The following is a 26,070-nucleotide window of genomic DNA, read 5'->3' on the forward strand; positions in this document are numbered from 1 at the left end:
GCATGCGCGACAACGCGTATGACGTCAAAAACGTCACAGGGTATAAATACCAAGCCCCTCCCCTTCCAGTTCATTCCTGGATTTGTTCTGAGGTGAGTAACGTGGAAAGAAATACTGCTAGTTTTGGAACAAAAACGACTGCGCAATTATTTATTTTAATCATAATCCATCATAACAAAGCTATTTTAAGATTAAGGTGTGTATGAACACACGAAGAAAACAAGTGAATGTATCTTAAATGTATTTTTCGTTTTGTTTGCTCTTTTTTTCCCCTTCAGGTATTTTGAAGGAAGAGTGGCCGTCGAGGACTTTGAACATTTATTCAAAAAAAAACATTTTTTTTTCTTCAAGTAATGGACATTTGATTACTATTTTTGCCTCCAGTTTGTTCCAGAGGGAAAAGCTAGTTTTTAGCTGCCACAACCCCGCCCATAAACCAGTTTGTTCCAGCCATAGATTGTTAACGTTATAAAAACATGACGGTTAACGATATAAAACTGATGTAACAAGAGATCTGTTGCTGTAAAGCACAATATACAGTAGTAATATAGCTACTCGAGACGCTGAAGTATTTATAGTAAGTGTTTATTTTCAAAGCAATCTGAACCTAAATTCACGAAATTATCAATTGTTTAGTCGTAGATTAAATGTGAAGTGTGCTAGTTGTTCTCCGTACGTGGTTAGCTATTTTTTTGTAGTTCAAATGCAGCGAAGGCTAACGATAGTTTATGAGCTCACACAGGAAAGTGCAGAGTGGAAACGCTCCGGTTCTTTGTGTGTGAGACTGATACAAATCAACTGACACATGTTTTAAGTTAATCATAAGCAATCTACTCATAAAGATTGCCGTAGGAAATATTTTTTTGCCTATGAATCTGGATGTTTTTTTTTAAATCTAATTAGGGGAGAGATCCTTGGAATTTACACCTACCGCAATCTATACATAAAGATTGCTTAGTTTGAAGATTACGGACTTTTGGTAGTTTGCGACACTTAACGTTGTATCGTCGATCTAGTTAGAGCAGGAAATACATTCCCCAGGTGTACGATATGTATACGGCAATCTAAGGATAAAGATTGCCTTGTTGAAATACGCAAGGGAGGGAAACGTCCATTCGAAATATTACAAAAGGCAGAACTGTGGTGTCGGAATTACATCAAAATGGCGGGCTTGTTGTCGTTTGTCCTTGCAGAACATGCAGCCATAATGGCTACTGTGTTTATATGGAGCGACAGTCATGTGTTTGGCTTCCCAGAATAGCGGAACGACTTTATTCTCGCGGTGTCCTTATCGCATGTGTAGCCGTTACAGCTATAGATACCTTCTCGGTTTTTGTCAATTGTAAATGATTCTCCGGCCGTGCAAATGTGATAGTATGCTAGCTGTGTTGTGGCCGGGTTAGCTGGCATACATTGGTCTTTATGTTCAGCCACGAAGCAGTTAACAAAAGAGGGCAGGGCCTAGGTGGATTGTCGGTGTATAACGGGTTAGTTTTCCCCCTTTAACGGCGAACTCTCCTAGCCTGAACTCGGTCATTGAACGGGATCTTTATTCTGGTGGTATGGTAGGGCGTGCATTGCAATGACATGCCATTTGTCATAAAGGGTTCCCAGCTGCGTGATATTTAATTATATAACCGACATTAACGTGGTGCGTTTGTAAGGCATATACAGTTTCAGTAATTTGATTATCTACAGGCTTTCCCTCCATTATTTTCTATTTGTGACAAGTAATTTATTTTAGGAATATCTGCTTGGCATAGGCTACAAACAGCAGTAACATTGACCCCATAGGACAAAAGTGTTTATTTTATAAAGTAATGATTGTCAACCAGGCTTAAAACTAATATTATGTCAACAAAAATTGCTTGCTATTTATTGGCAGGGGTTTGAGCAAGTGTGACAAGTATTTGTTACGTTGTAGCTAAATGATAACATGTGATATCCCCTTTTCAACTGCATTGCTATATATTTGAGTAAATACAGCAAAGCAATTGTGTGTGTGTGTGTATGAATATTAATTTACTTGACTTCTCCCCCGTTGAATTATTCCTTACTAGGCTGTCTTATCAATAACTTCATTCTATTGACTGTGTGCGTGTGTAACAGTTGTGACATTTTCAGGGGTTGTGTGTTATTTCCCGTGTTGTGGAGTTCTGAGACTATATAAAACTTCTACTACAGTTAATCGGGTAAGACCAAACTGATTTCCTCACATGGCATTTCAAAATGAAATACTTGGATATTATCCAAGCAATACCTGGATACAGTAATTCAAAGTATATAATGAATAGTCATAACCATATTATAATGACTTAAAATATTAACATGATAAGAGTTCAGTTATGCACTGAACAATGAGGAAAATGCATGCAGAAGTCCCGCCCCTGCTGTTAGTGTTATGATTTACGCATAGTTTGGGTTTGAGCAAGACTAAGTAAAAATTATATTTTACTGTATTGGTTTAATAGGTTAGTGGAGATTTGACTTATTTTTTTATACGTAAAGGATCCATCTATAGTCACTGGATCCTCAACTGAGGTTGGTCTACTAGTGTTCTCTTTTTATATGGCACAGTAATATGACGTCGGTATTTTCCATTAACTATTGTTTTAACCACCCACCTGTACTTGAGCCAATCTCCTGCTCAGCTTAAGTATACCTTTCAAATATATTCATAGCCAAATTAAATTACTTTCTTTTGTTGAATTTGACATTTTTAAATATATTTGTATAAATTTGCTTTGATACATCTATTCATTAATTAGTACTTTGAAATGTGTGGATTTCTTTTGTCTACATTTGCATGGAAGTGTAGTGCTTGTACATTTGATACAATTTGTAATTCCTTGTACTAAGCTATAGGTGGCAGTAAATGCTAAAACATTCATCCACTGCTCCATGGGGGGAGACCATTGAACCAAGGGGGTTGTCATTGGTTATGCTTCAGATGAAACATTCCCTTTATTTTAATGTTAATCATAGGCAATTAACATAGTCCTGTACACTTTAAGGGATGTATGTGCGAGGTCAACCACTTACAAAACCAATACTTATATCAATTAAAATAACTTCAATATTACTTTCAAAATAATTATTTATACTTACAAACACACACAAAAGTTAAATATGTTCCTTAGATAACTGACATTAATAGTACTATGCATTTCTTAGAATAGGCTTCTTCTGCGCTCTGTTCAACCAACTGTATTCCTTGGAGTTCCCGTGCTACCTGAGACTACTGGTAAAGTGACTGCACCCTTCTCTATCAGTGAAGGAGCTGGTCAGTCATTCCAACCACCAGTTTAGTGCACCGCAAGCCTGAAACTACCTGTAGACTTTCGGTTTGAGGGCCTTCCTTGTGTATGTGTGCTTCAGTGTTTAGCTTCCAATATGTGTCTTATTAGTAAAGGGGGAAGCTACTCATGGTATTTTCCACCCACCCACACAACGTAGACTAGCATCCTCTGTTACCAGAACATCATCAGTAACGTATTCTAGCTTCTACAGCTCTCGTCACCATTGACATTCAATAGGTAATTTCTCTGAGACTAGAACAGTACAAATGGCAGGTTGACAAGGCTGCTCCTCAGCCCAATGACTAATTTCCCCTCCACTGTAGCTTGTAGGTTTACTGGTTGTTTCCTCATATCCAAGCCTAATCACTCATCTGTTTTTAATTTGCACTTACCATGAACTTGTTTATGTTGTACATATTATGAAGGCAATCGTGAGTGGAAGGTTTTGTTGAAACTTCTTTTGTAATGTTTTAATAATCTGAATAAAGCATAGCTACTTGAATTTATTGCGCCGGCCTTGGGGGAAGTCCACATGAACCTATTCTAAACTACAGCCCAACCTGTCATTTTCCCATAATGTGTGGTGTTGAACTGACTCCTTGCATATTTTCTCTCTCTGTTCTATTGAATTACTGACATAGAAAATGAACTAGCAGCATGGCCTATAAGCAGTCTTTGTATTAGCCTCTACCCTGCTGTCTTAGGGGAATCCTCCCGGAGCTGCTGGGAGAACAGGGACAGTAGGCCCTGTCAGTCATTACCTCTTCTCCCTCAGCTATGGGAATAACCCCACAGAACAGACCAATCCATCCCTCCGGAGAAAATGAAATGCACATTTTTTTAAAGGATGAGGCAACACATCAGTGAGTCATGGTGTTCACTAGTACATAATTTGGAATGCGAAGGCAGCACCTTGGCTGGGGGGTTAGTTGGGACTGTCACTGCCCTCCTTTTCCTTGTTTTCACAGATTTCAGTGTAGCTGAAGATCTAGCAATGTGGGTATTTTTGAAGTAGACCTCGGCCCACTGTGATGTTGCTCTCGGCTTTGTAGCTAGAAGGAAACAGTACAAACTGCAGTATGGATTTCAGCCTTGGTCGGTCGTGTGGTAGAGTGAAGTTTAGAGATGTCTTATGGTTTAGTACCTAGGTTGAATTGTCTGTAAGCCGTTACTTTTTGCTGGATTTAGAGATGAACGGATGGTGTCAGTTCCAAGGATCCCTCCCAAAACAAAGTCAAATCTGACATGCCTGGATGCAGTTCAGTGCAAACATCACTTTAGCAGCACATTGAAAAATAATATAACAATAATTGTTTAGTAAGCGCCAGAGTTATACGATTTGATGATATCCTGTAAAGTATGTTTGTCTCTTCCTCTCTGAGCAGAGATGGCGGTGGGCCCAGTGGACCCCAGGGAGGTCCTGAAGGGAGTAGAGAACCTGCTGGGGAAAGATGGAGAGCTCCGCAGCCTGGAGGGTGTCCCCAAAGTTTTCAGGTAATTAACATACTGCCATTTTTTTACTTTTATGATGTGCTTTCGAACTTGTATAACATTTTTCCAGCTTTTACTGTTTAGTGTTTTTCATTAATTATTTTGACATTATTTTGAGTTGCCAGTGTAGACTGTAATGGTAGCATTCTTGTTCTGACCATTGGTTTTCTTGGTCTTTTCTCCACAGTCTCATGAAGGGCTCTCACAAGATGGTGAGCAGGTGTATGTACCTGAATATCCTACTGCAGACCAAGTCCCATGACATTCTCAACCGGTAAGATCTACTCCCATTTTGTGTCATCTATTGTTGAGTAACTTGTTTAGTAACTTCACTAGGGAGTTTTCCGCCACTTTGCTACTGCTTGTTCTTGGCGGGGTTGGGGGTCTAGGCCGGATTACTGTAAAGCGCTTTGTGAAAATGGGCCATTTAGATTCAATTTGATTGACTCTTCCATCCCTTCATCCAGGTTTATCCGAGTGGGAGGCTACAAGCTGCTGAACGCGTGGCTGACCTACTCCAAATCTAGCAACAACACCCCCCTGTTACAGCTCATCCTGCTAACGCTGCAGAAACTGCCCCTCACTGTAGACCACCTGAAACAGAACAACACTGCCAAGCTGGTCAAGCAGCTCAGCAAGACTGGAGAGACTGAGGGTATGTTTTTAAACAACTTTCATTTCTCTTGAGTGCCACCCTCTTCAATACACTGAGCTGACTAAATAGACCTCTATGAGGAAATAGTTTAGCATTTTATTTGTAACTCACTTTCTTACAAACCAAAAGTTAATGATACAGTTCCTAGTGGTGGTATCTGTGCATTAGATGTACATTTTTTTTATCATCGTGTCTGAGGTTGATTTGCAGCTAATGTTGTCTCTGTCTCTCAGAGCTGAGGAAGCTGTCTGCTGGGCTGGTGGATGGCTGGATGGCTACCATCCGTTCCCAGAGTGTCTCCGCCACCTCTCCTGCAGGTAACGACTACTCTCCTATCCCTCGTTCCCTCACTTTCACTTGCTTCCTCTCGTTAACTCTCCGCTCCCCTGTAATCTCAGTGTACATAACACCCCCTTTCTCTCTCAGATAAGAAACGGAAGAAGGAGGAGGGGAAAGTGCCAGTCCGAGAGGTGAAGGCGGCTGATGGAGGGAAGGCAGCGGAGGAGGAGAGAAAGAGGGAGAAGCCCAAAGCTCACGCTCCCAGCCATGCTAAGATCCGCTCCATAGGTAGACTACACTCCCTTCACCGCCATCTTGTCAAACTACACGCACACCCAGTTTATCACAAAGTTTAATTTACAAAATATGATTCTGTGTATAAGGTTGTCCTTTGATAAAAGACAGGCAACGGTAATATGCAAATGAAGAAGTAATTGTGTTTCTGGCTGTAGGGATGAAGCTCCTGCTGTTGCAAAAGTGCTGGATGTTGGACTATATAATATCCTGATCTGACCCTGTCCTGTTTGTTGTTGTCCAGGCCTGGAGATGGATGCTCCCTCCCCTGTCCCAGTCAAGAAGCCCCCCGTGGCCCTCCAGCTGGGAGACAAGTACAACATCAAACCATCCCAAGTCCTCAAGAGACCCAGGTAACCTACACTTCAGACAGTAATAACAGCTTTGTTCATATTGTGTATATTCATCGTCCTTCTGCGTTTTACCAGGCAATAACAGGATAAAAAAATTGCCTAACCAAAACATAAAACACTGCTCAGTGCTTCCCCCTAGGTGGTTAATGAGAGTATTGACCAAACCTGTCTTTGGCAAATGTATTTGCCATTTGTAATGAATATATTGGAACTATTACTCACTGAACCTCTCCCATGTATCTCTCTCTACCAGTTTGGGTCCTATGGAGTCAAATTTAACATGTTTCTCTTGTCTTTCTTTCTACCAGTTTTGGTCCTCTGGACCCTCCCCCTGTGGAGAAGAAGTATAAACCCCTCAACACCACTCCTAACCACACCAAGGAGATCAAGGTGAAGATCATCCCGGCACAACGTAAGACCTCAACAGAAATCGGTATGTACTTATGGACCCCTTTACTGCATGTACAGTAGTAGATTAGACCTAACCCCTCAACATGGAGAAGATTAGACCTAACCCCTCAACATGGAGAAGATTAGACCTAACCCCTCAACATGGAGAAGATTAGACCTAACCCCTCAACATGGAGAAGATTAGACCTAACCCCTCAACATGGAGAAGATTAGACCTAACCCCTCAACATGGAGAAGATTAGACCTAACCCCTCAACATGGAGAAGATTAGACCTAACCCCTCAACATTAGATTAGACCTAACCCCTCAACATGGAGAAGATTAGACCTAACTCCTCAACATGGAGTAGATTAGACCTAACCCCTCAACATGGAGAAGATTAGACCTAACTCCTCAACATGGAGAAGATTAGACCTAACCCCTCAACATGGAGAAGATTAGACCTAACCCCTCAACATGGAGAAGATTAGACCTAACCCCTCAACATGGAGAAGATTAGACCTAACCCCTCAACATGGAGTAGATTAGACCTAACCCCTCAACATGGAGTAGATTAGACCTAACCCCTCAACATGGAGAAGATTAGACCTAACCCCTCAACATGGAGAATATATCAGGCTTGAGGTCAATTCCTTTTCAATTCAGGGAGTTACGTGAAATTCCAAGTATCCTAAGTACTTGTCTCAGAGAACTTTTTGGAATTTGTTTACTTCCTGAGTTGACTCGATTGAAATTGAATTGACCACCTCAACGCTGGTAGATACCCACACACTGCTGTAAATGTTCCACTACTGGAAGGTCTTCAAGACTGAAACATTGCAGTAAACTAAGAGAGCATACAAACTGTTTCAGAGCATAAACAAACATTTGTTTCTTTCACATGACATGTTGTTTTGCACCCTACCCCTGAGAAAATAGTGTGATGTGTGTAGTACACACTTTGAAACCCATCTCTCCCTCAACAAAACCTGCAGTATTTTGACTGTTAATGACATGACTAAGGTACCCTCCTCTCTCTGCAGCCCTTGAGGGTACAGGCTTCCTGGATGCCCTAAACTCCGCCCCTGTTTCTCTCATCAAGATCAAGAAGAAGAAAGGAAGGGAAGGGAGAGACCCCAAAGCTGTCTCTCCCACGTCAAACAAGGTAAACACACAACTTCCTAACCAGACAGACAGCACAGACTACTCTTTCTGCTATTCTGACTCTACACCTGAATCTTTGGGAAGGCCGTGCAAATGGAATTGAGTGTTCACCCATCTCTCTCTCTTTACATCCCTCCTCCTCTCAGCCGTGTCCATTCGAGGGTAAACCTCACTATCCTTCACCTCAGGGTGGCACCAAGCCCTCGTCCCCAGAGACCCAGGTGGCCTCCACCACCCCTCCCCACGAGGTCTCAGTAGACCTGGAGCAACCCGGCACGCCCGTGCCCGCCGACGACCCAGAGGCCATGGACACGGGCAGCGAGAAGCCCAGCGCCCTGGCTGAACCCCGCGGCGAAGAGGAGGGTCAGCTGACCAAGAAGGGCAAGAAGAAGAAGAGCGTGCGCTGGGCCGAGGAGGAGCAGCTCACACAGTACTTCTACTTCGACCTGGACGAGACCGAGAGAGGTGAGAGAACAAAAACTAACGGTAACTTCAATTCAATTTTTTCGGTCGGTGTTGTGTGTAATTGCACGTTAAACTGTGGTTGTATAGTCAAACTAGATAGCCAACAGCCCAATAAAGACATGCTCAACACTTTACTTTTGACTTTTCTGTTAAATTTAGTCTTTTGGCAGGGATGTGACCCCCCCCCCCCTGCTTTCCTGTCATTTATCTTCGAAAAATACCTATTCCCTTGTCAAAATCCAGCCTTTTCTGCTTTTCTATCTTGTCGTGATCACATCCCTGTTGTGTGCCATGGCTAACCTTCTCATTCTGCACCTCTCTCCTTCCTCCTGTTCCTTCTATCCCCCTCTCCAGTCAACGTCAACAAGGTCAAGGACTTTGGCGAGGCGGCGAAGCGCGAGATGATGATGGACCGCCACACGTTTGAGATGGCGAGGCGCCTGTCCCATGACTCCATGGAGGAGCGCGTCCCCTGGAGCCCCCCGAGGCCCCTGGCCCTCACCGGCCCCCTGGTCAACGCTGGTGCCAATAGCACAGAGAGACTCACACAGAGGGACCGCGAGATGGGCATCCTGCAGGAGATCTTCCTCACCAAGGAGAGGTACGGATTCACACACAACTTGGATCTCTATAGCCTAGTGGGTTACCAGGTGCTCAAAATGCCTCACATTCTATTGTGGAAACTCACCTTCTGTTTCTTCTCCTCAGTGTTCCTGACAGCCCCCATGAACCAGAGCCTGAGGCCTACGAACCCATGCCTCCACGCCTCATACCCCTGGACGAGGTGAAATATACCCTTTTCTGTCAATCACTTTGGTGCCGTTTGAAAGATGTGTTCAACTAAAATGAATGAACAACCAAACGTTTTGAACATAAAATAGGAAACATTACAAGTGTTATCAGTTTTGAATCTGAAAAAAGTGCTAAAGTCCTGTAATACATAAAGACAACGCTCAATGCTCCAAACATCCTCTGTGTCCAGTGAACTAACTCCCTCTCTTCTCCAGGACTCGACCATGGTGGATGACAGCTACATGGAGCCCATGGACACGTCGTCCCAGCCTGGCTCTGGCGTGGGCCCCGGGGGGGTGGAGGGCTCCAAGCTGCCCCCCGTCCTCGCCAACCTCATGGGCAACCTGGGGGCCAACAACCTTTTGAGTAACCTAGGCAACATTGCCCAGGGCACGCCTGGTGCCCCCGCTAACCCCTCCGTCAACGTACAGGAGTTACTCACCTCCATCATGGTAAGTGATATAGCATGAACTAATCCTGTTTTTGTAACCCTGCCATTATGTCATCTCATTGAGAAACTTTATGATTGGAGGATTTCAAGTATTAATGTGTTTACCGTAACTGTTTTAAAACGGACCTTCTGGAACCCCCGGAAAAGCCCTGTAACCAGTGTATCTGTGATGTTTATTTTAGTCTGTCATGATTTGGCTTAACCCCTCCCTCCCTCCCCTGTAGGGAGCTAGTGGTGGCCAGTCTACTGAGGACCTGATCAAGCAGCCAGACTTCTCTGAGAAGATCAAACAGCTGCTGGGCTCTCTACAGCAGACCCAGAACCAGGGCCCCCCCACCGGACCCCCGCCCGGAGGTACACACAAACCTTTACAACACAGACACACACATAAGCACACACAGACCCCCTACACAACACACTATTGATCATAGTCTGTTGCTGGAAAAAGGTATGTGTTATGGCTTTACACCCCCTGCTATATTGTGGATAAAGCGTTACCTGTCTAACAGAACACAGAGGGTGTTCTTTAATGGAAGCCTCTCCAACAAAATCCAGGTACAGTCAGGAATTCCCCAGGGCAGCTGTCTAGGTCCTTTTTTTCAATCACAAAGGCAGTGTGTCTGTTTGCGGATGACTCAACACTATACACCTCAGCTACTACAGGGACTGAAATGACTGCAACAACGAGTTGCAGTTAGTTTCAGAATGGGTGGCAAGGAATAAGTTTAAATATTTCAAACTAAAAGCATTGTATTTGGGACAAATAATTTACTAAACCTCAACTAAATCTTGTCATGAATAATGTGGTAATTGAGCAAGTTGAGGAGACAACTGCTTGGTGTAACACTAGATTGTAAACTGCCATGGTCAAAATATATTGATACAACAGTAGCTAGGATGGGGAGAAGTCTGTCTATAATAAAGCGCTGCTCTGCCTTCTTAACAGCACTATCAACAAGGCAGGTCCTGCAGGCCCTAGTTTTGTCGCACCTGGACTACTGTTCAGTCGTGTGGTCAGGTGCCACAAATTAGAGACTTGCAATTGGCTCAGAACAAGGAAGCGCGGCTGGCCCTTGGATGTACACAGAGAGCTAACATTAATCATATGCATGTAAATCTCTCGTGGCTCAAAATGGAGGAGAGATTGACTTCATCACTACTTTTATTTATGAGAGGTATTGACATGTTGAATCCACTGAGCTGTCTGTCTAAACTACTGGTGCACAGCTCAGACACCCATGCATACCCCACAAAACATCCCACAAGAGGTCTCGTCACAGTCCAGAACAGACTACGGGAGGCGCACAGTACTGCATAGTCATGACTACATGAAACTCTTTTCCATGTCAAGTAACTCACGCCAGCAGTAAAATGAGATGTAAAAAGCAGATATAAAATACACCTTTTGGAACAGCAGGGACTGTGAAGCAACACAAACACAGGCACAGACACATGCATACAAACACACAATAACAAACGGACTATACACACACGTACACATTGATTTTGTGTTGTAGATATGCCTGAGGGTACACACTTAATACGTTGTGAAATCTGTTGTGAATGTACTGTAATGTATAACTGCCTTAATTGTCCTGGACCCCAGGAATGGTAGCTGCTGCCTTGACAACAGCTAATAGGGATCCATAATAAATACACACCTTCCTCTCTCTAGTTCTAACACAAACCAAATATTCTTACATTTCCTCCTACTCTTAACTGTATATCATGATATGCATACTAGAATGGTTGTTAAAGTATGTCTTTCCTCCACAGTGAGCCAGGGCCTGTTGGGCCACGGTCCAGGCATGAACAACATGCCCAACATGGGCATGCCCATGAACGGAGTGGGGTACCCTCCTGCAGGCAAGCCCCTGGGCCCTGGAGGCCCCCACTATAACCATCCTCCGCCCCCACACAACCATGGACCCCCTGGCTTCAACGCCAACCCCGCATGATGGGCCCCCCGCCACCCCAGGGCCACGGAGGAGACAACAGCAACTACTGGGGGGACGACTCGATGAGGGGGGGCCCCCACCGGGGCGGAGGGGGCCACTTCCACCGAGGGGGCCGAGGGAGAGGAGGGGAACAGGTGGGCTTCAGAGGGAGAGGACGAGGGGGGCCTAGAGGAGGACACAACATGGGAGGTGAGTTGACTTAGAAAGGGCATGTTCCTTCTACAAATGTTGTTTCTTTTAGACATATAGGGCCAGTCTGAAACACCACCCTGTGTTGCCCATGTAGGACGCTGCCCCACTATCGTGCAATAAAAGTAAAGACGAAGTTGATTTCCGTTTCCCATCTTCTAGCCTTGATGCAGTCAGTACAGACGTTTGGTTTGCCTGGCTAGTTGTATACTAACTCTGTTCTTTTCTATCTCCTCTCAGACATGTCCAAGAGGCCAGTGTGTCGCCACTTCATGATGAAAGGAAACTGCCGTTACGAGAGCAACTGTGCTTTCTACCACCCTGGCGTCAACGGTCCTCCCCTGCCCCCCAACCACCCCGCCCACAACCAGTATAATGACCACGGACCCCAACACGGGCACTAGACCACCAACACACCTCGAACACAAAGACATGACAATACCCTGATACTACCACTAGGTGGCAGAACTCCGAATTCATGAGCTGCTGGTTTAGTTTCACCACTGGAACAGAGAGACAGACAGCCCACCAGGCTAGAAAGAGAGTTGAATGTGACCATCAATGTGAGAGACAGACAAGGCTGTGTCCTGCAGCCTTAACAGCTGCTCTGGTCTGGTAATCTCAATGTGATTTTTCTGCAGGTCTGTTGAAGAAGCAGTTCCACTACTGTTCTCCTACTCTGTGACTGGGACTTTGATATGAAGGCTCACCAGTAGCAGAGGAAGATACTGAATATAGAGGGCAGAATCAGACATTTATCTACTACTTCCTCTTCCTCTCTCCCCACACCAACCCAATATATCCCCCAAGAAATTCTCGACTTCATACATCCATTTTTGTTTGCCCTGCTCGCTCAAACTCCCTTGATCAGTGACAGAGGACATTGCTTGTACACCAGAATACACAGACGCTCATGCCCTGGCTTTGTAAAAGTATAGGTACTGCTATAGCTGTGAGATGATCATTTAGTATGTTTGTTTAAATGTTTTATTGTGATCATTTTTACCACAGTTGCTTCAGGTTGATGAAGATGTACAGTAACCAGACACTATGACCACTATGACTTATGATTGCGGTCTGTCACTTTCCCATATAGCCTATCAGCCAGCCTTGTCTAATGCACTTGTCTCTACATCTTTGTCTGCTACTTCAATCAGCACTGAGCTTAAGAGGTCAGCAATGAAGATGGCAAATCAATAGAAACATCTCCAGGATCTCCCCAGTATTGAGTTGGACTTCTTGAAGCTAAATTACTCTAACATCATTCTGTTCTGTAGTTGTGTAGCGTCACTCCTGCCCTGGCTGTGCCTATTGGACCATGTTCCCCTGACAGACAGGATCTTTAGCTAACCGTCAGCTCCAGAATGAGTCTAAGCCCCACCCTCCCTCCTGAATGACAATGTAGCGCTGTGATCCCCTGAGTTTTCAAACTGTAGTCAGAAAGACGTGGCCAAATTACAATGGTCAGTACACCATTTTAAAACATATTTACGGCCAAGTGGCATGCAAGAAAGACATGCCACTTTTTCTACCGTAGGATTTCAACAGAAAACAAGACAATGAATGTGAAGTCGACCAAATAATTGTAACATTGTTTGATGTTGTTTGCCAACTTCCCCATAGGCAAGAGAGTTATCAGTTAGGAAGCACTTTAAGAGGAAAGATGAGGGCCAAATCCAAGTTGTTTCCACCAGGCAGCCTGACTGACAGGACAGGACCCACCACGCTGCTTGTTCTACTACTATCTAGCTCCTGCTCTAGAAAGGCCTGCCTCAAACAGTTCCCCTCAAGATCAAATGAACGAAACAGTATTAAGAAAAAGTTTAACTGAAACACCCATAGATGAATGCCTACGCACTGAACGAACAAACGTGTTGCGTTTTCTGATAGTGAGTACTAGTGGTCAGCCTATCACAGGAGAGGGGAACAACAGGAAAAAGCATTGCTTGATTTGACTGAGCCTTTTACCTAGAAGAGTACATTATAGTGAATGAAGTTCTGGTCTAACGGAAGCCTCTGTGATTTTTATATTTCAACAACTGTATAACCTGTACCACCAGGAGTATATATCTCTTCCATGTGACAAAAACGATGGTTGGATGCCCTGTGGCAGACACACAGTCCCCTTTTATAGAAGTGCTTCTTCACACACAGGCCTGTATTAGCTTGTATGGGCATCAGTGTTCTGTCAGTGTTATGTCCAATGGGGTAAAACTAAGGAATCATTCTCTGGGTCAACTAATTCAAAGTGTTTTCTGTGAAAACCGTGGCCTTCATGTCTCTTGTGGGACTATAATTATGTCAAATTTTGTTTTGGGTTGGATTTATTGCATTTTTATTTTGATATGATATTGATGAGTTGGATCTCTCCAATTAGGTCCAAGTTTTTGTTAAATTCTTGTATCCATTTATTTTGTACATGTATTAATAAATGTCCTAAAATGAATGTATCCGTGTTGTCTCTGCTGCTGTACTGTTTGTTGCTACTTGGCTACGTGCCAAACTTTTAATAACCATTTCATCAAGAATCTGCTATTAACAAATCTATCACTGGTTTGGTTTTGTTCTCGCTCTACGTTTTTTATTCAACTTTCTCACCTGGACAGTTTCTGGGCGTGTTTCTACAGAAACAGCTAAGTAGTGACATTAACGCAATGCCATTAATTACAGTCGCTGTACTCACAATATGCAGGAGAACTATCGCCTTATGGGTGAGGGTAAACAGAGTTGCAAGCCCAATTTCAGACGCAATCATTTGGAAAGGATGAAACCGCGTCTGTGCCACCAGAGTACAGAAAGTAGAAAGTGTGCAGGCCAGGCGGCAGGCTGTCTGCTGCTAGCACAGTCAGTGTAGTCAGCTTAGTTTCCCCCATTGAGACAGTGTCTGTGCCTCGATCTAGGTCGTGAAAAATATAAACATGATAGTGTTTGCTTTAGCAATCTCTCTGAAAATAATTTTTGAAAGATACTGATAATGCCTCAACTCAAAATAGGACTATTTCATGTTAGATCCCTCTTCCAAGGCAGTCATAGTCAATTAACTAATCACTGATCATAGCCTTGATGTGATTGGCCTGACTGAAACAAGGCTAAAGCCTAATGAATATACTAAATTAAATGAGGCCTCTCCTCCAGTGACCATATCTCCATCCGCATCCCGCAAAAGCAGAAGAGATTCTAAAAATGTTTTGCTGCAAATTTAAATGTATATAAAAACTACAAATATATATGTTTTACTCTTTTGAGTTTCTAGTCATGAAGTCTATGCAGCCTACTCAAGCACTTTATAGCTACTGTTTACAGGCCTCCTGGGCCGTATACGGCGTTCCCTGAATTTCTACCGGACCTTGTAGTCATGGCAGATAATATTATCATTTTTGGTGACTATCCACATGGAGAAGTTGACAGACCCACTCCAAAAGTCTTTCTGAGCTATCATTGACTCAGTGGGTTTTGTCCAACGTGTCTCCAAACCTATGCATTGTCACAGTCATACCCAGGATCTGGTTCTATCCCCTGGAATAAAAACTCTGGATCTAAATGTTTTTCCTCACAATCCTGGACTACTGGAACACCATTTTATTATGTTTGCAATCACAACAAGTAATCTGCTCAGACCCCAACCAAGGATTATCAAAAGCCGCGTTATAAATTCTCAGACAACCCAAAGTTTCCTAGATGCCCTTCCAGACTCCCTCCACCTACCCAAGGACGTTGGAGTACAGACATCTGTTAACCACCTGAGGATCTAAATTGAACCTTGCGTAATACCCAAGATGTAGTCGCACCTCTAAAAACCAAAAACATTTGTCACAAGAAATGATCTCCCTACCTAGCTCCCTACCCGAGCCCTGAAGCAAGCTTCCAGAACATTGGAATGGAAATGGTGCTCCACCAAACTGGAAGTCTTCCGACTAGCTTGGAAAGATAGTACCTTGCAATATCGAAGAGCCCTCACTGCTGCTCTATCAGCCTACTTTCCTAACCTGATTGAGGAGAATAAAAACAATCCAACATTTATTTTTGATACTGTCGCAAAGCTAACTAAAAAGCAGCATTCCCCTTCAGTAGTGATGAAGTCATGAACTTCTTTGACGAAAAGATCCTGATCATTACAAAGCAAATTACAGACTCCTCTTTGAATCTGCGTATTTCTCCAAAACTCAGTTATCCTGAGTCTGCACAAAACTGCCAGGACCTAAAATCAATGGACACTCATGTTTTTTAGTCATGTATCTCTCAAAACATTCACGAAAATAGTCATGGCCTCTAAACCTTCCAGATGCCTGCTAGACCCTATTCCAACTAAACTAATGAAAGAGCTACTTCCTGTCTTTGGCTGTCCTATGTCGAACATAATAAATGGCTCCCTATACTCCAGATGTGTACCAAACTCACTAAAAGTGGCAGTAAATAAAGCCTCTCCTGAAAAAGCCAAACCTTGACCCAGAAAATGTATCTCCCATTCCTCTCAATAAAAATGTTAAAAGCTGTTGCGCAGCAACTCACTGCCTTCCTGAAGACAAATGATGCATATGAAACGCTCCAGTCTGGTTTTAGACTCCATCATAGTACTGAGACTGCATTCGTGAAGGTGGTAATTACTTTTTCATGACGTCAGACCAAGGCTCTGCATCTTTCGTCGTGCTCCTAGACCTTAGTGTCGCCTTTGACACCATCAATCACCACATTATTTTGGAGAGATTGTAAACCCTAATTGGTTTACACAGACAAGTTCTTGCCTGGTTTAGATCTTATCTGTCAGAAAGATATCAGTTCGTCTCTGTGGATGGTTTGTCCTCTGACAAATAAATTGTACTTTTCAGTGTTCCTCAAGGTTAGGACCACTATTGTTTTCACTGTATATTCTACCTATTGGTGAAGTCATTCAGAAATACAATGTCAACATTCAATGCTATGCGGACAACACACAGCTGTACATTTCGATGAAACATGGTGAATCCCCAACATTGCCTACTCTGGAAGCCTGTGTTTCAGACAAGGAAGTGGATGGTGGCAAACTGTTTGCTTTCAAACACGCACAAAACAGAGATGCTAGTTCTAGGTCTCAAGAAAAAAAGAGATCTGCTGTGTCGCACCCTGATCTGTTTCACCTGTATTTGTGATTGTCTCCACCACCCTCCAGGTGTCGCCCATCTTCCCCATTATCCACTGTGTATTTATACCTGTGTTCTCTGTTTGTTTGTTGCCAGTTCATCTTGTTTGTCAAGTCAACCAGTGGTTTTGTGTCTCAGCTCCTGCTTTTCCCAGTCTCTCTCTTTCTCGCCCCCCTGGTTTTGACCCTTGCCTGTCCTGAGACCGCCTGCCTGATGACTCTGTCTGACCCTGAGCCTGACTGCCGACCTGTACCTTTGCCCCACCTCTGGATTCTTGACCTCTGCCTACCCTGACCCTGAGCCTGCCTGCCGTCCGGTACTGTTGCCCGACCTCTGGTTTACTGACCCCTGTCTGCCTTGACCTGTCTATTGCCTGGCCCCTGTTGGATTATTAAACCATTGTTCATTTGACATTATCTGCATCTGGGTCTTATCTTCATACCTGATAGCTGTTTGATCTGACAATGAATCATATTGGTTGTACAGTCGTCTCAAATAAAACTGTGAAGGACTTTGGCATCCCTTTGGACCGTGATCTCTCTTTTGACGAACATATCAATAATATTTCAAGGACACCTTTTTACGGTCTTTGTAACATTGCAAAAATCTGAAACATTTTGTTAAATAATGATGCAGAAAAGCTTATCCATGCTTTTGTCACTTCTAGATTAGACTACGGCATTGCTCTACTCTCCAGCTACCCAGTTAAACCACTAAATAAACTTCAGTTAGTGCTAAATAAGGCTGCTAGAATATTGACTAGAACCAAAACATTTGATCATATTACTCCAGTGCTAGCCTCCCTACACTGGCTTCCTGTTAGGACTAGGGCTGATTTCAAAGTCTTTACTGCTAACCTAAAAGCATTACATGGGCTTGCTCCTACTTATCTCTCTGATTTGGTTCTGCCGTTCATACCTACATGTACACTACGATCACAAGACACAGGCCTACTTATTGTACCTAGAATTTCTAAGAAAACAGCTGGAGGCAGGGCTTTCTCCTATAGAGCTCCATTATTATGGAATGGTCTGCCTATCCACGTGAGAGACACAGAGTTGGTCTCAACTTCTAAGTCTTTACTGAAGACTCATCTCTACTGTAGGTCCTATGATTGAGTGTAGTCTGGCCCAGCGGTGCGAAGGTGAAAGGCAAGGCACTGGAGTGACGAACTGCCCTTGCTGTCTCTGCCTGGCCGGCTCCCCTCTCTCCACTGGGATTCTCTGCCTCTGACCCTATTATGGGGGCTGAGTCACTGGCTTATTAGTGCTCTTCCATGCTGCCCCAAGGAGGGGTGGGTCACGTTGTGCCAGGATTTTTTCGCTATACTTGACATGAGTGGGTTGAGTCACTGACGTGACCCCCCGTCTCAGCCTCTAGCATATATGCTGCAATAGTCTATGTGCCTGGGAGTCCTATCTGGTGAAATTCTCCTGTGTTATCTGGTGTCCTGTGTGAACTTAAGAATGCTCCCTCTAATTCTTCCATCTCTCTCTCCTCTCTCCCCTCTCTCTCTCAGGACCTAAGCCCTAGGACAGGACTACCTGGCCTGACGACTCCTGGTTGTCCCCAGTCCACCTGGTTGTGCTTCCGATCCAGTTTCTGCTGTTTTACCTGCGTCTGGAACCCTGACCTGTTCAAGGGACGTGCTACCTTGTCCCAGATCTGCTGTTTTCGACTCTCTCTCTATCTCTCTACTGCACCTGCTGTCTCAACCTCTTAATGATCGGCTATGAAAAGCCAACTGACAATTACTCCTGAGGTGCTGGCCTGTTGTACCCTCTACAACCACTGTGATTATTATTTGACCCTGCTGGTCATCTATGAACGTTTGAACATATTGAAGAACGATCTGGCCTTAATGACCATGTTCTGTTATAATCTCCACCAAGCACAGCCAGAAGAGGACTGGCCACCCCTCAGAGCCTGATTTCTCTCTAGGTTTCTTCCTAGGTTCTAGGGAGTTTTTCCTAACCACCATGCTTCTATATCTACATTGCTTGCTGTTTGGGGTTTTAAGATGGGTTTCTGTATAAGCACTTTGTGGTGACAGTTTTGTTTCAAGTTCTTATCTAACAGATGTTTCATTATATGAATGAATTCTTACCTCAGTTTCTTTGAAAATAACTGCCATTATTTAAACTTGTTTATTTGGAATATCAATGAAGAAGGTTTCATATAATCAGAAGACCCCAAGAAAGGAACATACAAAAGTTTCAGGGGATCTTTAAACAATCTCAAGCGTCATCATGCACATCACACAACCTAATCCAAGCTCCTACGTCCTATTACCATAGTAATGTAAGGTAGAGCCTGGTAGAGTGTATGGCAGATCCGTGTTCTCAGGGCGAGGCTAATGACAGGTGGCCCAGGTGGCAGACGATGCAATGTGTAACCAGGAGTGGCTTTAACCCGGCCCTACACTGCAAATATTGACCCGGGGACAACCCACGTCAGGAACAGAGAGAAAGGAGGATAGTCAGTGCCTTAGGAGCTAAGGACACCTCAGCATTCTGAGAGAGAGCAAGAAAGAAAGAAGCAAATAGGAGTACCAAGCCTTAGTTAGGGTCACCTCAGCATTCTGAGAGTGCGGATCAAGTAAGAAAGAGAGAATACTAAGGACAGCACAGCATTCCAATGCTCCAACATCCACACTAGAATTCATGGCAGCCTGATTTCCGGTTCAATGTGATATACTACACAGCCCTATCCTTTTGCATTTCACATAGGTTAAGTAACAAACACTCCACACCAACTCATATTACATCAGAATCCCATAAATCCAGATTTGCATCTGGTTGTAAACAGCATCATTCAAACGTGGATTTATGGCACAGTGGAATAAATAAAAAAATGAGTGCAGACATCATTCAGAATGGGATTGGGATGTAATATGCATTGAAGTGGTGTGTTTTAGAGTGTTTCCTAATATGCTTTAGACACATTTCATATTGCATTATAGTCAATAGCAAGTGATGACTAAGCAAAATGTGACAAACAATTATCTCAGAAATGAAACAAAATATTATTTTTTTTAAACTAAAAAGTAAACTAAAAAAGTGAAAGCACAAAAAGAGTGAAAGCCACAAAAAATGGGTTAACTTCCCCTTCAATCTGTTAAATCTTTTTGTTTACTTTATGAAAGGTAAATTATTACTATTTCAAATGTTTTTTTTTTAAATATTTCATCTTTAACTCTGCGTTGTTGGAAAAAGACCTGTATGTAAGCATTTCACTGTAGTTTATCTGATTTTATTGAGAATGATGTCAATCTTACGGATCTGACCTGATCCATGAACTGACTAATAGCCCCGATATCAAGCAGATTGCTAGATTTAATGCTGACCTGTCCTTGGATCTGTGCCAACTATTAGGATTCAACAGTTCCGTCACCCATTTTTATTATAAAAGGAAAACATACATAACAACACTATCAAATCCTACTTTAATCAAACTTAATGATATACCTTAAAATGGCTGTCTGATAGTGAAATAACGGCGAGAAAGTCCAAATTCTAGAAACGATGGAACTGTCTGCCTCTACATATTCCATCAGAGCTTTGGGGAGAGAGGGAGAGGGTTGGTGTGTGGGATGGGCCATCAGGTGAGCTTGGGGCCGGTGTATAAGAGCATGTCCAGGTGATAGAGAAGGGACACGGCAGTGCGAGTAGCAGCAGAGAAAAGGAGACTTACAAAGGTGCCACAGAGAACAGGTAGGAAATATATCTCTCCCTCCACCACAAATCTTTCTTTACTATCCCTTATCCCTCAATCTGATCCTTTTCCTGGTAAATGTGCCTTAAATGCTGTGAACTTTTCCAGACTCTTTCAGTCTATAAAAACGTGAACAACTCTGAAAAGATGTGCAATTACTTGTAATTCTGCATGGCAGTTATTCATTATTGTTTCCACTCAGCTATACTTTTGAGTTATAATAATATGAGGACAGAAGCAGATTATCTGTGCAGTTTTGTGACATGCATGTGGTATCTGGGTCTGTATTCACAATGATACAGAATAGAGGTGCTGATATGGGATCAGTTTTGACTTGTAGATCACAATGATTAAAATGATATGGACAGGGGGAACACGATCCCCAATCAGCCCTCCTACCTACTCTGAGATGCTCAATAATAAACTCTTGTTTCCTTCCAGAAAGGTATTAATCATGATCCGAGGTCTGCTGTCGGTGTTGTTTGTCCTTGTGACTGTAGCCGTGTCTTCATCTTTGGCCAAGCCTGAGAAGAACATTGCCAAGAGGGGGAAGAGGATCCCTCAGACTCTCTCTAGAGGTAACACTCCCCCCCCTTACTATTTTTCAAGGCTTATCACAGTGTAGTGTTTGAATGAATGAAAGAAAGGTTTTAAGAGTACAGTACACTTTTTCCTTCTTCTCAAAGCACTGGTCTGTGTGGTCCGAGATATCTAATGAATAGAGCTGACATAGGATTCCTTATTCTACATGTCAGCGGAGGCATGTCTGTTCTACGCAATATATCTCTACCTGAATGTTCTGTAATGTTGCACCTTCCTGAGCGGACCCCAGGTATTCTGACACTGTTCTTCCTTTCGGTCTCTTGTAGGCTGGGGTGATCAGCTGATCTGGGCTCAAACCTATGAGGAGGCTCTGTACTGGGCCAGGGCACAGTGAGTGAATAAACTTTTATGACTACGAAATGGCATCCTATTTCTTATGTGGTGCACAATAAGGAATAGGGTGTTATTTCACATACATACAGTGGGGCAAAAAAGTATTTAGTCAGCCACCAATTGTGCAAGTTCTCCCACTTAAAAAGATGAGAGAGGCCTGTAATTTTCATCATAGGTACACTTCAACTATGACAGACAAAATGAGGGGGAAAAAATCCAGAAAATCACAATGTAGGATTTTTAATGAATTTATTTGCAAATTATGGTGGAAAATAAGTATTTGGTCACCTACAAACAAGCAAGATTTCTGGCTCTCACAGACCTCTAACTTCTTCTTTAAGAGGCTCCTCTGTCCTCCACTCGTTACTTGTATTAATGGCACCTGTTTGAACTTGTTATCAGTATAAAAGACACCTGTCCACAACCTCAAACAGTCACACTCCAAACTCCACTATGGCCAAGACCAAAGAGCTGTCAAAGGACACCAGAAACAAAATTGTAGACCTGCACCAGGCTGGCTCCACGCAAGATCTCACCCCGTGGGGTCAAAATGATCACAAGAACGGTGAGCAAAAATCCCAGAACCACACGGGGGGGACCTAGTGAAAGACCTGCAGAGAGCTGGGACCAAAGTAACAAAGCCTACCATCAGTAACACACTACGCCGCCAGGGACTCAAATCCTGCAGTGCCAGACGTGTCCCCCTGTTTAAGCCAGTACATGTCCAGGCCCGTCTGAAGTTTGCTAGTGAGCATTTGGATGATCCAGAAGAAGATTGGGAGAATATCATATGATCAGATGAAACCAAACTAGAACTTTTTGGTAAAATCTCAACTCGTTGTGTTTGGTGGACAAAGAATGCTGAGTTGCATCCAAAGAACACCATACCTACTGTGTAGAATGGGGGTGGAAACATCATGCTTTGGGGCTGTTTTTCTGCAAAGGGACCAGGACGACTGATCCGTGTAAAGGAAAGAATGAATGGGGCCATGTATCGTGAGATTTTGAGTGAAAACCTTCTTCCATCAGCAAGGGCATTGAAGATGAAACGTGGCTGGGTCTTTCAGCATGACAATGATCCCAAACACACCGCCTGGGCAACGAAGGAGTGGCTTCGTAAGAAGCATTTCAAGGTCCTGGAGTGGCCTAGCCAGTCTCCAGATCTCAACCCCATAGAAAATCTTTGGAGGGAGTTGAAAGTCCGTGTTGTCCAGCAACAGCCCCAAAACATCACTACTCTAGTAGAGATCTGCATGGAGGAATGGGACAAAATACCAGCAACAGTGTGTGAAAACCTTGTGAAGACTTACAGAAAACGTTTGACCTCTGTCATTGCCAACAAAGGGTATATAACAAAGTATTGAGATAAACTTTTGTTATTGACCAAACACTTATTTTCCACCATAATTTGCAAATAAATTAATTAAAGATCCTACAATTTTTTCTCTCTCATTTTGTCTGTCATAGTTGAAGTGTACCTATGATGAAAATGACAGGCCTCTCTCATATTTTTAAGTGGGAGAACTTGCACAATTGGTGGCTGACTAAAAACTTTTTTGCCCCACTGTATAATAGACCTGGATAACTGATGTGTTTTCTTTGCAAAAAAAGCAAATACATTTCAAGGCATTCCTTGGCATCTCCTTTCTATTCTATTCTATTGTAACCAGAACTACTTTGTCTCCACAGGAACAAGCCTCTGATGGTCATCTTTCACCTGGAGGACTGTCCCCACAGCTCATGTAAGACCCTGATCTCTAACCCCTGACCTCTAACCCCTGACCTACAGCAAATAAACTGCCACTTTATTGCACTTTCCTGAACAGACCTCAGGTCAAAGTCCCTCCCTTGGCTAGTTATGCATCCTGGCATTCTCCCAAATTGTGATGCATCATTCAGTTGTATTAGATGCCGGGACTTGTTTAAACAACAATTATCAAACTCGTAGTAGAACAAACAGGACTCTGTTTGCCAAGGTGTTATATATCTCTAGCATCCTAGTATGTTACTCAACTGTTAATAGATGGAGATCTCTTTAGTCAATATAATGTTTTCCATCATTTATTTCATGATCTCTTTCATGTAACCAGCCATGAAGAAGGCCTTCGCTGAAGACAAGGACATCCAGAAGGTACTTAATGAAGACTTCATCATTCTCAATCTGGTGGTGAGTTTTAAATTCAGACTTTGGAAAACGTTACTAGAATCATGCCAAGCACAATACATACATTCATTATCTTTTGATCTATTTTATGATTTTACTTTATAGTATATATACTTTTTGTATTCATATTTTACTTTTGTTTTTGTTTTTGTTTTTTAAACAGACATTTAGTATCTAGAAAGACATAAATAATTACGTTGTGTTTCTTTCCCTGTGTTATCAGTATGAAACCACAGACAAGCATCTCTCCCCTGATGGCCAGTATGTCCCCAGAATCATCTTTGTCGGTGAGTGATGAGGTCACGTTTTCCATGCAGCATTACATGCTAACAAATTTCAATACTTTGTCTTTGATGGCATCAAACAAAAGTGACAGATTTGAATCAATAGTTCTCTCTCGCTCGCTCACTCTCTCTCCCCCTCTCTCTCTTTCTCTCCCCTCAGATCCCTCTATGACAGTGAGAGCTGACATCACAGGACGCTACTCCAACCGCATGTACGCCTATGAGCCTTCTGACACCCAACTCTGTGAGTACAACTTGATCTTATCTCCCTCTTGAATGTTTGATTGCATACTAACAGTTTACATACTGTTAATAAATCAGTATTTAGTAGATTAGAAATATTTTAGCATTTATACACATTTATAAGGTTTTATAAATGTAAGGTATTAGAAATTGTAACCAGACATTGTTTTATAATTAAAATATATTACATTTGGCCATTAGTGCCATCATCAACAACAACAAAGTACTCCTCTGTGAGAAACAACCTGCTCTTGAACGACTCTTGTGTGACTTAGTCTTGACTTCTCTTGAGTGACTCTTCATTTTCCCTTCTCCCTACAGTGTTGAGCAACATGCAGAAGGCCAAGAAGCTGCTGAAGTCTGAGTTGTAAGCACTGACAAAGCATGTGACCCGTTGACCTTTGGCCTGTGACTTCAGAGGTTTTCTGAACATTCTCAGAATGATCTCTGGAGCCTAGGAGTCAGCCAGTGGGATACTGTCACCATGTAAACCTAAGCACTGGAAAAAACTAGTCTTCACTTTCACAAACTAATTTAAATGTTTTGGGGGGATTTTCCCTGAAACTCTGTCTTTGTAATGTATTGCTGTACATCTAAGATGTATTTTTATTAAATATAGTGCAATTCTTAAATTGTGTGTATTATTGTAAAACCAGAGTTACCAGTATTACATTTTTTGACTCAAGTTAAAAGAGCTATTAAAAAGACAGAAACTGTGTGCGCATGAATGTGTGTGTGCATGTGTATGTGTGTAGCTAGGGAGTGAGTGCTGACATCCTGGTCACATCCTGAATGGGCTTGGCCATTGAGGGTATGAAAGAACTTTTCCTGAGTCACTCCTGGTTGCCTGGTTACTGAACCGGTCACAGCCTGGTTGCCTGGCTACCGAACCTCAACCAATGCCTTTGTTGTATAACGGGGCTTCCTTCTTAAAAATAAAAAAAACACACACACACAGTGACCTGAGTAATTATCTGTGCTCTTCATGGGAATCTATGCAAATGATATGCCATAAAGCAAATAAAAGCATTACTTACAAAACTGATTTTAGTTTCTTGGAAATGCTTAGGCTCCTGCTGTGAACTGAGCTCAACATTTTGCAACTTCACTGGTTGTGTTTCTATTGAAACAGAGCCAAACTAACCCAGTGAATGTCGACTGGTCAACTTGACTGGGCATTGGTGGGAAATGAGTTACTATCAATGTTGATAGGAGAACAGAACGGGATGAAATAGATGTAAAATATCCATTTTATTGTGATTTCCTGTACAAAGGCTCAGGTACCTAGTTCACAGAACCATCAGTAGCAGCAGCACATCCTAGCAGAGACATGATGCAGCAGCACATCCTAGCAGAGACATGATGCAGCAGCACATCCTAGCAGAGACATGATGCAGCAGCACATCCTAGCAGAGACACGATACAGCAGCACATCCTAGCAGAGACACGATACAGCAGCACATCCTAGCAGAGACATGATACAGCAGCACATCCTAGCAGAGACACGATACAGCAGCACATCCTAGCAGAGACATGATACAGCAGCACATCCTAGCAGAGACATGATACAGCAGCACATCCTAGCAGAGACATGATACAGCAGCACATCCTAGCAGAGACATGATGCAGCAGCACATCCTAGCAGAGACATGATACAGCAGCACATCCTAGCAGAGACATGATACAGCAGCACATCCTAGCAGAGACATGATACAGCAGCACATCCTAGCAGAGACATGATACAGCAGCACATCCTAGCAGAGACATGATACAGCAGCACATCCTAGCAGAGACATGATACAGCAGCACATCCTAGCAGAGACATGATACAG

The 26,070-nt window shown here is 43.0% G+C and overlaps 2 protein-coding genes across 3 annotated transcripts; both read left to right on the plus strand.

The window, feature by feature from the left end:
• Positions 1–25: 25 nt before the first annotated feature.
• On the plus strand, positions 26–14,226 carry LOC112229593 (serine/threonine-protein phosphatase 1 regulatory subunit 10). The gene is given in 18 exon segments (XM_024395522.2): positions 26–92; positions 279–577; positions 4,685–4,793; positions 4,978–5,064; positions 5,258–5,445; positions 5,679–5,762; positions 5,872–6,012; positions 6,263–6,371; positions 6,680–6,804; positions 7,805–7,926; positions 8,072–8,390; positions 8,745–8,991; positions 9,099–9,174; positions 9,398–9,634; positions 9,858–9,987; positions 11,410–11,577; positions 11,580–11,780; positions 12,021–14,226. Coding segments are annotated over 16 exon segments (2,505 nt in total). The 5' UTR covers positions 26–92; positions 279–577; positions 4,685–4,686; the 3' UTR covers positions 12,185–14,226.
• Positions 14,227–20,488: 6,262 nt separating this feature from the next.
• Positions 20,489–24,870, plus strand: LOC112229594 (anterior gradient protein 2 homolog). Of its 2 annotated transcripts, none has more exons than XM_024395523.2 (8): positions 20,489–20,610; positions 21,053–21,189; positions 21,481–21,544; positions 23,237–23,289; positions 23,638–23,714; positions 23,935–23,998; positions 24,156–24,239; positions 24,560–24,870. In XM_024395523.2, the coding sequence occupies exons 2-8, from the start codon at positions 21,066–21,068 to the stop codon at positions 24,607–24,609; spliced, it is 516 nt and encodes a 171-aa protein (XP_024251291.1). In that variant the 5' UTR covers positions 20,489–20,610; positions 21,053–21,065; the 3' UTR covers positions 24,610–24,870. The 2 variants fall into 2 exon arrangements, with proteins under 2 accessions (XP_024251291.1, XP_024251292.1); XM_024395524.1 differs by having other exon boundaries at positions 20,511–20,610; positions 21,057–21,189.
• The last annotated feature ends 1,200 nt before the right edge of the window (positions 24,871–26,070 follow it).

Source organism: Oncorhynchus tshawytscha, unplaced genomic scaffold (assembly GCF_018296145.1).
Source record: "Oncorhynchus tshawytscha isolate Ot180627B unplaced genomic scaffold, Otsh_v2.0 Un_scaffold_1528_pilon_pilon, whole genome shotgun sequence".
Taxonomy (NCBI): Eukaryota; Metazoa; Chordata; class Actinopteri; order Salmoniformes; family Salmonidae; genus Oncorhynchus; species Oncorhynchus tshawytscha.